The following is a 12,996-nucleotide window of genomic DNA, read 5'->3' as shown; positions in this document are numbered from 1 at the left end:
AAGACTCCATATCCTGACCCATTCTAGAAGAACCACTGCACTCAGAGCTGTAGAGGATCTGTTGCACTCAAAGCACTTGAGGAAGCTGGACTCCCAGTGATTCTAACACACCCAGGATCATAAGATTCCAGGATGCCAGAGACAGCATGAGTCCCCAAAGTTATTTCACCCAGGATCTCAGGATCACATGATCACAGAGACAGTTGGACACTGAAGAGTTCTGCCACAAGCATGATAACAGAAGAGACAAGCTCCAGCCAGAAACAGTGAGTGAAGGTAGCACTAGAGGTAACCAGATGGGTAAAAGCAAGTACAAGATCATAAGCAACAGGATTCAAAGTTACCTGGCATCAACAGAACCCAGATCTCCCAAGATAGCAAGTCCTGGATACCATATTGACCACATAAAAGCAAGATTCAGATTTAAAATCTCTTCTCATGTTGATGATAAAGAAATGTAAGGACACAAATAACTCCCTTAAAGAAATACAAGAGAAGGCAGGTAAACAGGAAGAATCACTTAAAAAGCAAACACAAAAATCCCATAAAGAATTACAAGAAAATACAACCAAATAGGTGAAGGAATTAAACAAAACCATCAAGGATATAAAAAAAAAGTAGAAACAATAAACAAATCACAAGGGGAGACTAACCTGGAGATAGAAAATCTAGGAAAGAGATCAGGAGTCATAGATGCAAGCATCACAAACAGAATACATGAGATAGAAGAGAGAATCTCATGGGCAAAAGATGACATGGAAAACATTGACACAACTGTCAAAGAAAATGCAAAATGCAAAAAGCTCCTAACCCAAAACATCCAGGAAATCCAGTATACAACGAGAAGACCAAACCTAAGAATAAAATGTAGAGAGGGGAGCGAAGAGTCCCAAAGTAAATATCTTCAACAAACATGAATATACAAGAAGCCTACAGAACTCCAAATAGACTAGATCAGAAAAGAAATTCCTCCCATCACATAATAATCAAAATATCAAATGCAAAAAACAAAGAAAGAATATTAAAAGTAGTAAGGGAAAAAGGTCGAGTAACATATAAAGGCAGACCTATAAGAATTACACCAGATTTCTCACCAGAGACTATAAAAGCCAAAAGATCCTGGACTGATGTCATACAGACCCTAAGAGAACACAAATGCCAGCCCAGACTACTATACCCAGCAAAACTTTCAATCACTATAGATGGAGAAACCAAGATATTCCGTGGCAAAACCAAATTTACACAATATGTTTCCACTAATCCAGCCCTACAAAGAATAGTAGATGGAAACTCCAATACAAGGAGGGAAACTACAATGTAGAAAAAGCAAGAAGGAAATCTTCCAACAAACCCAAAAGAAGATAGCTACACAGACATAATTCCAACTCTAATAACAAAAATAATAGGAAGTAACAATCACTTTTCATTAATATCTCTTAACATGAATGGACTCAGTTCTCCAATAAAAAGACGTAGACTAATGGACTAGGACTAGATAGGTAAATAGGACACAGCATTTTGGCGCATACAGAAAATGCATATCAGTAAAAACGACACGCACTACCTCAGAGTAAAAGTCAGGAAAATAATTTTCCAAACAAATGGTACCAAGAAACAAACTGGAGTAGTCATTCTAATAGCAAATAAAATCGATTTTCAACCAAAAGTTATCAAAAAAGACAAGAAAGGACAGTTCATATTGATCAAAGGAAAAAATCTACCAAGATGAACTCTCAATTCTGAATATCTCTGTTCCAAATGCAAGGGCACCCATATTCATAAAAGAAACCTTACTGAAGCTCAAAGCACACATTGCACCTCACACAATAATAGTGGGGGACTTCAACAACCCATTCTCAGAAATGGACAGATCATGGAAACAGAAACTAAACAGAGACACAATTAAACTAACAGAACTTATGAACCAAATTGATTTAACAGATATCTATGTAACATTTCAACCAAAAACAAAAGAATGTGCTCAGAACTTCATGGTACCCTCTCCAAAAAAGACCATGTAATTGGTCACAAAATAGAACTCAACAGATACAAAAAGATTGAAATAATCCCTTGCATCCTATCAGATTACCAGTGATTAAGGCCTTCAATAACAACAAAAACAACGGAAAGCCCACATATACATGGAAACTGAACAATACTCTACTCAATGATAACTTGGTCAAGGAAGAATTAAAGAAATAAATTAAAGACTTTTTAGAAATTAATGAAAATTAAGGCACATCATAGCAAAACTTATGGAACACAATGAAAGCAATGCCAAGAGAAAAACTCAGGTGATTGCAGATGCTGGTGAGGATGTGAGGAAGAAGGAACACTCTGCCATTGTTGGTAGAATTGCAAGCTGATACAACCACTCTGGAAATCAATCTGGCGGTTCCTCAGAAAATTGAACATAGCATTACCCAAGGACTCAGCTATACCACTCCTGGGAATATATCCAGAAGATGTTCCAACATATAACAAGGGCACATGCTCCGCTGCATTCATAGCAGCCTTATTTATAATAGCCAGATGCTGAAAAGAACCCACATGTCCTTCAACAGAGGGATGGATACAGAAAATGTGGTATATTTATACAATGGAGCTATTATTCAGCTATTAAAAACAGTGAATTCATGAAATTCCTAGGTAAATGGATGGAACTAGAAAATATCATCCTGAGTGAATAACCCAATCACAAAAGAACATACATGGTATGCACTCACTGATAAGTGAGAATTATTAGACCAAATGCTCACAATACCCAAGATACAACTCACAGACCACATTAAGCTCATGAAGAAGGAAGACCAAAGTGTGCGTACTTAGATCCTTCTTTAAAGGGGTAACAAAATACTCATGGGGGCAAATATGGAGACAAAGTTTAGAACAGAAACTGAAGGAGGGGCCATCCATAGACTGACACACCTGGGTATCCATCTCATGTGCAGTGAACAAAGGCAGATGCTGTTGTGGATGCCAAAAAGTACGTGCTGACAGGATCTTGATATAGCTATCTTCTTAGAGGCTCTGCCAGAGCCTGACATATACAAAGGCAGATACTCACAGCTAACCATTGAACTGGTGAAGGAGATCTGAGTGGAAAAGTTAGAGAAGACTGAAGGGAGCTAAAGGGCTTTGATGCCCTATGTGGAGAGCTATAATACCAACCAACTAGAGCTCCCATGGTCTAAATCACCATCCCAGGAGCACACAGGAAGAAACCCACGGTTCTAGCTCCATATGTAGGGGAAGAAGGCCTTGTCAAGCATAGCTGGGAAAGGAGGTCCTTGGTCCCATGAAGGCTGGATGCTCCAGTGTGGGGAAATTCAAAGGTGGGTAGATGGGGTGGGTAGGTGGGTGGGGTAACATCCCCTTAGAAGCAGGAGGAGGGGAGATGTGATAGGGGGGTTTGGGCGTGGGGGATCAGAAAAGGGAATGACATTTGAAATGTAGATAAAGTACCCAATAATTTTAAAAAGAAAAACAAACAAACAAACAAAACAGATAATGGAACTGGCTATGGCAGTCAAACATTTGAGACATTTTAGCAGCATTTTACCATTACCCATATTACTGGGATTCTTTATAATTGTCAAGGACAAGACACTGTGTAATGGGCCCATGGGACTTTAAAACAATATCTTCATAAAATAAAAGAAGGGGTAGATATATGCCTGAACACCCCAAATTTATTTAAATCATGTTCTTTTTTATTTTTATTTAATTTTTAAAAAAATGGATGCCAAGGAACTTTCTGGTGAGTGAGTATGGCACTCTACAGGTAGGCATACTTATGCATAGGTGAAAGGGAAGGCTCCACTTACTGGCATAAGACATGATCCTGATCAAGTATTAAATATGGGGAAGAGGGCATGTTTTTGTTTTTTTGCAGGATGCTGAAGAAGCATGGTGGTTGTCAGACCAATGAGTGAGATATGCTGGTGCCAGGACAAAGAATGATGCTGACCTGTGAGATTGCTGAGTGCCCTGACAATGTTGACTGTAAAGCTGTATTGGACCTGACTTCCCATTGCTTACCTATACCCCTGATGGGAAAAGATGTCTTGTCTCAAGTTCTTAGAGCTTGTGGAAGAGAGAATCAAAAAGAGAAGTTATAATGCCCCTTGTATTGTTATTAAATGTGGCCAGTTATTCAGACTCAATTATGGACTAGTCTAGAAATCAATCCAACATTGGAAATGACAGTCTTCATTTGGAAGTCTGTTTCTGGACATGTTCAGAGACAAATATGTAAATTACCTGCAATTCTCTATGCTGTTATGTTAGGAAGAGGTAACGTTGGGGTAGGATCTAGATTTCAAACAGGTGTTAGCACATGTGTTAAGGCTCTTTTAATTGTCAAGTTAAAATACTTTTGTTTTGTCTATAGTATTTAATGTAAGTTGCATTGATTTCACAGCTTCTAATTGTGTTTTTGTTTTGAAATCTGGCATGTCAGTTATGGAGGTCTATCAACCAGCTTTTGTTTTAGTGCCCTGAGTACCACAGAACCTTGGTATTCTAAAAATATACTGCAAGTACTGGAAGAAATGAGTCAGGCTTTAAACAGAAGCAAGATGGAAGTGGGCTTAATTATATCCGGTATAACAGCTTTAATTACATTAATTGCTAGCATGACTGCTTCTGAAATTGCTTTGACACAAAAAGTTAAAACAGCTACTTCTGTTAATCATTTAGCAAAAAATGTTACTAATGTGTTGAATATAGAAGAAGATTTAGATAGGCATTTGGATGAACGAATTGATGCTCTTTATCCTATTCAAATTACTGGAAGGAGGTTCAGAATTTAAGGGTAAGGAGCCATCTTGAGTATCATGCCTAATACCATTGGATTCATGTTAGTTCTAACATTTAGAGTGGTAGTCATTATAATTAGGAAGTTTAATTCAGCTGCAGTGTATTTGGCATAATTCTAACAACTCTAAGGATGATTTTCAATACACAGGGAGCTTATAAAGTTCAAGAATGCTGTTCTACTAAGCATCTATGGGACAGATATTGCTGATAAAATTACCCATGGCCTGAGATTAGTATTTCTATTTTGGTCAAGTTTCAAAAATAGCATATATAGCTTGATCACGCTCACCCTTTTTGGCCTGGAAATATTTTATTCCTGCTCATTGTGTTAAAGCTTGTCTTTAACAACATCAACATGTTTGCAGCCAAAGTAAATTGCTCAAACCTGAAAATGGATCCCCAGACAGAGTTATTAAATTAACAGGATGGCAAGCCAAGGATGGGTAAAATTCTGCACAGACCCTTACCAACCTAAGACAGAAATGCATGGCTTTTGATAATGCATATTCTATGACAGGTAATAAAGGCCTTCTTGTCAGAACGACCTAAGACAGAATCAGTCTTCTTAATGAAATAAAAAAGGGGGAGAGGCGGAGATCTTTTGGGTCTGCTTGGCAGGAATATGACATTGGCCAAGGGCAAAGAAGTAGGCTTCAGGCAGTGGAATCTGATATTAGGCTAGAACAAAGAAGTAATTTCAGGTAGGAATTTAAATCTTAGGCTAAAACAAAGACGTAATCTTAGACAGGAACCTAACTATTTGGCTAGAACAAGGAAGAAGCCTTCACACATGAAACTGAGTTTGGGCTACAACAGGAAAGTAAGCTCAAATATTTTCATCATCCTAATAAGCCCTTAGAAACAGTGATCATGGGAGTGTTCATATAATTGGGTTTAATGCCTTGCTTTTTCTTTGACTATCTATGTTTATTGTCTTGCTTATTCCTTGACAATTTGCATCTATTATGTTGCTAGACCCAAAACCTAGAACTGACCTTAATCCATACATATAATTAAAATAGTATAAAAGCATAAAGGAGGAGGGATGATGGGATATGGGGTTCTAAGGAGGGGAAATGGAGAAAGGGGATGACATCCTGTATTGTAAATAAATAAAACTATCCAATAAAATGTTTTTAAAAAGAAAAAAAGTGAAGAGATGATCATCCCTAGCCCCACTGGGTGTCAGCAGCAGATCTTGGTCAATATAAGAAGGAAGTTTGATGTGCAAGTTTGATGTGTAAAGTTTCAATGTAGAAACACAAACTTTAAGAGTCAGCAAGGTGGTGATGACAGACTGAAGGGTCTCTTTACCCTCTCCCCAAAAGCTTGTGTCTACAGCATTAAATAAATACTTGCAAGATAATTTTTAAAAAGTGACCAGTGTGGAAGGGCCCTGCCCACTGTTGTTGGAGCCATCCCTGGGCTGGATGTCCTGGATTCTATGAGAAAGCAGTCTGAACAAGCCATAGAACAGTAAGCCAAAAAGCAGCACCTCTTCATTGCCTGTAAGTCAACTCCTGCCTCCGGGTTTCTGCCCTACTTGAATTCCTGCTCTGAATTCTTGTAATGATGAATTGAAATATGGAAACATAAACCAAATAAACTCTTTCCTAAAACAAAAAAACAAATATGGCCTCATTAAAAAAAAAAAGATTAGTGGTAATACAGGGCACAAGTCCTCGAGGAAAAGAACTCAGTAAATAGGAGAGACTGACTAAAATAAATGTTTTGTATTTTATTCTGCAGTGGATGAAATGCATAATAAAACAATTTAGCTCCTAGTATTTCTTATTCATAAAAATACTGATTTAGAAACTTTCTGTTTTACTAGAGTACTTTAAAACAGAAAACACTGCCAGAATAAAAAGCAGCTGTCATATAATACGTTATTTTCTTGCTTTTCAGGAGACATTCTTAGAGTCTTTAAATTATAGTCATAGAAAAGATAATAAAATTAAAATCTATTCTGTTTGTATTTTCCAAATATGTCTGAACTTGTAACCCTCTACATGCAATAAAAAATTAAACATATAATCTATACTTATTGAATAATCATCAGTCTTTTGTGGGGCAGTGGGCTGTAAGAAGCAGCTGGGTGCCTGGTCAAGCACAGGCCTCGAACCCCAGACCCTAAGGGGTGGAAAGCATTCGGCATTGTTCCTAGATACTGGCTCCTTTCACTCAGCTTCAGCCCTCCACAGCTCCTACCACAGAGAGGTCTATGGCCATCAGTCACGTAAGAATAATCCCTCAGGCTCTCCCACATGTAGATGAGGTACCCCCAAGCACTCAGACCACACCAATAGGGGTTATCTGCTGCCAGACACTAACCCACCCCAAAATTGTATATAAGGGCCCTATTCAGGAAAAGTAAAAGTGTGTGAGAATCATCCCATTGTCAGAGAATTTCTGTCACAAAGAGCTATAACACTTGGGAAGAGATCTGCTCTCCTGAAGCAACTTCAGGACCCTCCCCTCCTTGCCAGCTAGCCAGGACCTCACTGGCCCAGCCCAGACCCGCTCAGCACAGGGGGACAAGTGCAGCACCTGGGAGTGACTGGGCAGAGATAGAAGAGACACAAGCAGAGGCAGCAGCAGAGGTGATCTCACCTCCCTGCTCACACTCTGTCCTCTAGTCCCACACCCCTGCACCAGGCTGGACCAGAGATCATCATGGGACACCCTCTGGAAAACAGACCCACAGTCTTTCTTCTCTTAAAGATGTATAAATAAAAACACAATCTGGTTACCAGTTAGTCAGAGCATCAAAAATAATCTGACAGTTTAGTCAGTCAGACCTTGAAGATTTTCTGGACCATTCACCCCTAAGTCATTCCCTTGTCTTGCTGACTCCTTTTCTGTTCTGCTGAATTTCAAACATCAGCTTCCTCCACCATCTCTCTGGTTTGAAGAGGTTATTTCATAGTTTTTGTGGGAGCACTGGTTTATTCTTTAGGATTGAGTGGATCCAGGGAAATTTTTGGTACTTAGCAGTATTAACTACAATCCTCTAACCCTTCAGAGAGTTCCCATACACATGAATCATGTCCATATCCTACCCAGTTGTTTCCCACAAGGATCAATTTTGTGCATCAGAATACAAAGGAAATGCCTGGGCATTTCAGACAAATCCCATCATGGAGAAGTCTTCAGAGGCAGTAAGCATGCTCAGTAAAGATTTTGCATTTATGGCTTCAAAAACTATAACATTCAGCATACCCAGGGTTGAAAGTACTGTTTTGCATCCAGACACATTAGTGGCTAAGTTTCCCTACCTTGATACACACTTATATTCCCATGTGTTAAATTTCAAAACAAAACTCTCCCCTTACATTTGGTTCTCTAATTTATGGTATTTTAATTTCATGAGCACTTTTTTCTGACATAGGAAATTGGCAATATCTGAACAAATCATGTTGGAATGCAGAGTTTAGGATGTGAATACCTTTAAGGAAGGGAACACATACAACAAGAACAAAGAGAAAAGAGCTTCAGAAAAACGCTAAAACATCAATGTGACATTTTATTTTTAATAAGTAAATAACTACAGGAGTACTGCATGGTTGCAGAAAAGTTTTCAGGCATTCTCCTGGCACATTTTGCAAATGACAGAACCTTCATTTATGGGCCTGTCATCAGCCCGTTTGGAAGCATGATAGGCATTCAGCTTTTTCTGAATTTTCAGTGAACTTATCTCAAATAGGAACATGATCACACCAAAGAGTGACAGGGTGGTTGTCAAGAGTCCCAGTGGAAACACATGAGTGCTGTATTTTCTAATCAGGGCTTCTTTCTTAACTGGAAACGTTGGTGGAAAGTCAAGGATGGTTTCGCCATAGAACTCTACTACATGGTTCCAGGTCACAGAAATAATGGTACAAAGGCTGCTGAAAATCAGAATTAAGACAGAGATCTTGTAACACACTATCTGAATCTCAGGGATTGAGGCTTTGATTATGCTGACCCTAATGGCTGCTGAGCTAAAAATCACAACAACAGGTTTTATCAGCATTGCCAGTAATATGAGGTTCCGTGCACATCGAAATTCAGGTGAAATTGTCCAGGTAGAGTTGACAGGGCTGTGTACCGGAATTATAATCTCAGTATCAGAGACGTTACATTGCCAATTGTAATACGCTTCCCAGAGTCCAATGTAAACAAGCTGGACAACCTTATCATCAAATTCCCAGAGGCGCCAGTATCTGCTGTTTGCGAGGATGATTCCACACCCCAAAGATAATAGGCTGAAAAAGAAGCCAGTAACTCTGAAGATCCACTCCTTCACCCCTGCAAATCTGAAGATGAGACAGCAAAATTATAGAATCAACCAGGAACATGAACTGTGAAAAACAGAATGATTTTTCAGAGTATGAAGCACTCATTCCTTACCCCTGCTATCTCAGTGCTGTATTTAAGTGGCCAATACTCACATTAGGCTTCTATAGATTTGTTATGTATGAATAAGAAGACTTGAGATCTGTGATTGTAGAGGCATTCTCTACTGCTAAATGCATTGGACAATAATACCAGAGTATCCTTCAAATATTGCTATGTTCCTGTTTATTAGCTATGGATTTTAATACTTAGAGTTAATGATAAAATAAGAGTTTGTAGTACAATTTAAACTGATGCTTATTGCAACTCTCTTTGAAAAATAGAAAAATTGCAAATGACCTTAATGACTGTTCCAAACAGAGGGATGTTCAACTTATTGTAGTGGACTATTACATGAACTGCATAACCATTAAATGAAAGACAAAAAAGAAAAATAATTCATATGGCATGCCCATTTATGTCATATAGAAGCATACTTGACTTATTTAATTTCCCAAAGAGTTATAAACATAAATTATGGGCCAAAGAAAATACTAAGCAGATCAAGGTAGATAAAATAGACTGTCATAACTCTTTGAATATCATCCTAAAAAGTTTGCATTTCTGTGTAAAAATAGGTATAATAATTTCATAATCAAAACCAGCATATACATAACCTTAAATTTATATGTATAAATAGTTGAGTATAAAACTTGATGAGACAATGCTGATCTCCTACTATAGGTAGTATGTTGAGTTCAGTCTGTACAGCATCAAAACTACAAAATGTATGTAAAAAGATAAGGAATCATAAATAGGGGCATTCTGCATCTTCCATTTATTCAATATCCCACCTTGTGAACATTGACCTTATTTAGGTGCAACATATAAAGAATCTGGAGGTATTTTGTTGAGGCAATATCATCTTTGACAGAAAACATATACTTCATAATATTAATATGAAGTAACTTATTTAGATCTTGTGTCAATTCAGATCTCTGACTGTAGTAAAAGAAAAATGAGAAAATCATGTTGAAAAATTCTGATGAGTCCTTTAACAGAAAGGAAAGAGGCATAGTCCTTCAATAATACCAGCGTTTGCATAATGTCATTGCCATTGTACATATGCGGGTCTATAATAGGGGTCTTCTTGCCAGGAAGCATTAAATACCAGCTACCCAATGTTCCACAGTCTCACATGGAATGTGTTTTCTAAAAGGGTAAAAACAGTCAATATGCTACTTGGGAAATTCCGTCAATAAGAAAGCTTTAGAATTGATGGTGGCTTGGGAATCAAAATAAGGTCCTTCCTGCTAAGGCTGATCTCAGGTGGCAGACTGCAGAACCAGTATGCTTTGAAAAAATAAATGAAAGCAGGATGGAAAGTTATTGTGTCCCAGACAATTAGCTAGCTTGGCAGGGTATGTTGTTGCCCTTGTTTGAAACCTGAAAGTAGATACAAGCATTTGGAAAGAATTTCATATGTATTACTTTACCTTATTTTGTTGGGGATGAAATGACCCATTCTGAGGATGACAATATCACCAATCTTCTAAGTCACTGGAAATAATGGTCAGAGATGCCGTCACAAGTAGTGTTGAAGAACTTGAATAACAGAAGTTCTGTTTGGCACAAGTTTCTGCTCGGAACAAAGCCTTGTTGACTGTTGAGCTCTCGTAAGCATTTTCATGAATAGATATTGCTTTGCTTAGTTTGCACCTACTTTAAACACTTCAGAATGTTAGTGACACTCCAATCTTACCTACACTACTATCAGTCTAATTTAATATATAGGGAAATAACACGGTTACTATTTCACATGTACAACATCTATAAGTTTATACAGTGCGAGCACTGAGATAAAGTAGTCAGATGTGGGTATGCTGACACTCATGACATTTAGCAAAATGTATTCAATTGAAAGAAATGTCTAAGAGTAGCCTGATCTATATGTCAGAGGCCTTCATTGGCATTCTCTGTTCTAGGATAGTGAAGGTGATTAATGAAAACCACATGGAAAATATGCAATTCTTACCTTTTTCATCTTTCTTCTAGGAAGTTCAAATGTTAGTGACTGCCAACCTTATAAGAAGTTAGTACATGTGTACATTCTTTTGTTTCCATGACGACTAAAACTAGATAATGGGTCCTGAGCCATGACAAGGTTCTAATGGACATACAAAAAATTCTAGGGTGAATGTTTTCAAATTACTTTAATAAAAGACATTAGTTAAAAACTGATACACCAAATATGCAATGTAACTCATAAGGACTCTGTGGAGATTGTTATTGGTTGTCCATTTGGCCACATTTTGGTTTAACTAAAACTCAAATGGAGAAGAAACCTGTGGGGTATTTTTTTTTCATAACTATATCATTGGAAGTGCAATGACACATTTTTAAATCCAGAACTGCCATTTGAAAATATAAGCATTTATTTCAGAGGTTTGGGGATGGGAACATTCACTATTTATCTGGATCATACCTCAATTCAACAGCCTACAAAAACCTCATGGAAGGAAGTCTGTCTATCTTTGTCTGCTTGCTCTCCCTCTGGCTACCATGTCAATTCCTTTACTGGAACTAGAGGTTATTACTTCTTGATTGGAAAATATAAGGAAATCCAGATGAGATATTCAGCCTGTTGATGGAACAACTATTGCATTTTTGAACCTTCTTTTGGTAGACAGCCAGTATTGGCCTTGCATTACCACACACTGTAAGCCACTGTAATAAACTGCCTTCATACACAGATGAGAGAGAAAGAGACAGACAGACAGACAAAAGATACCTGCTAGATCCATAGAGAGATGGATTGATGGTAGAGTGATGAACATACATATATACCTACAGACATAGATACATAAATATAGATATAAATATGATTCTCAAGAAAAATGACCAATAACGTTTTGGTATTAGAAGTAGTTCTAGATGACCAGAAGTAGATGTATGAGTTGGATGAGTATCTGAAATAGGATTTCAAGTTTGCTATAACTACAGTTATTGAAACTTCTCCAGTTACTAAACCTCTCATGAAACTCAGAGATAACTAGAAGTCCATGGTGTCAACTGCACCATGACTTTAAGAAACAAATGCACTTGATAATTTTATTTCACCAGTTATGAGGAACAATGGATTTGATGACTCTATATATAAAACATTTGAAACTTTGTGGAGAAACAAAGAAAATAATGATGTTACTTGTTGTTTTGTGTTTATCACAGGAGGAAAATGACAAGAAAACATCCAAAGACCCTCTGTGGACCTGTCAGTGAGATTAATGAGTCTCATGCACCCTTTGTTAATGGCGGCCTCTGTATGGAGACCACAGGGAGGTACATCCTTAGGAGAGTGAAGCTGAGATGCAAGGGATTCCTTCAGCAAGATTCTAGGTAGGGATATAAGTTTTCAGAGGAATTTATGTTTCCAAACTCTATTGTTGGTCTTTTCACTATTGTATTGAACAAGAGTCTTGAGCATTTCTATGCCACAGTCTGAGTTCTATCCTACATTGATGTTTCCTCCACAAAACAGATTACTGTACATATTTAAGTTTTAAATTATTTATATTTTCAGGAAACACACATAATTCAGCCTGTTCTTTGTCAGCATAGAACATGAATGCCCACTTCCCCCTCTTCACTTCTCTTCACTTAAGAGTCATTAATCCTCTTTGAATCGCCATGAGCAACACTCAACTTTCATTTTACTTATCTTACTGTCATTAAATACTCGCCACGAAATTGTCAATCAAACTATTTATAGCAGTTAAGTGCCTTTCTGGGATACACCTTCAAACACTTATAGATTCTTCCCAAGAACCAATCCCAAAAGCTTATGAAGTACAGGGCCAG

At 37.7% G+C, this 12,996-nt stretch overlaps 1 protein-coding gene across 1 annotated transcript; it reads right to left on the bottom strand.

Moving 5' to 3' along the window:
* Positions 1-8,401: 8,401 nt before the first annotated feature.
* Positions 8,402-10,731, bottom strand: LOC117694029 (uncharacterized). Its single transcript, XM_034484754.2, has 2 exons — positions 10,635-10,731; positions 8,402-9,119 (listed from the first exon to the last, which is right to left on the bottom strand). Exons 1-2 carry the CDS (start codon positions 10,661-10,663, stop codon positions 8,402-8,404), a joined length of 747 nt encoding a protein of 248 aa, XP_034340645.1. The 5' UTR covers positions 10,664-10,731.
* Positions 10,732-12,996: the final 2,265 nt, after the last annotated feature.

This window comes from Arvicanthis niloticus, chromosome X, assembly GCF_011762505.2.
Source record: "Arvicanthis niloticus isolate mArvNil1 chromosome X, mArvNil1.pat.X, whole genome shotgun sequence".
Taxonomy (NCBI): domain Eukaryota; kingdom Metazoa; phylum Chordata; class Mammalia; order Rodentia; family Muridae; genus Arvicanthis; species Arvicanthis niloticus.
This window is presented reverse-complemented; position numbering and strand designations above follow the sequence as displayed.

What these genes read in the sequence shown, in the direction of transcription:
- LOC117694029 (XM_034484754.2), bottom strand. Translation starts at nt 10,663, where the DNA reads ATGGGTCATTTCATCCCCAACAAAATAAG. An exon ending in TTCATCCCCAACAAAATAAG is followed by an intron (nt 9,120 to 10,634) that starts GTAAAGTAATAC and finishes TCTCATCTTCAG; the next exon opens with ATTTGCAGGGGTGAAGGAGT.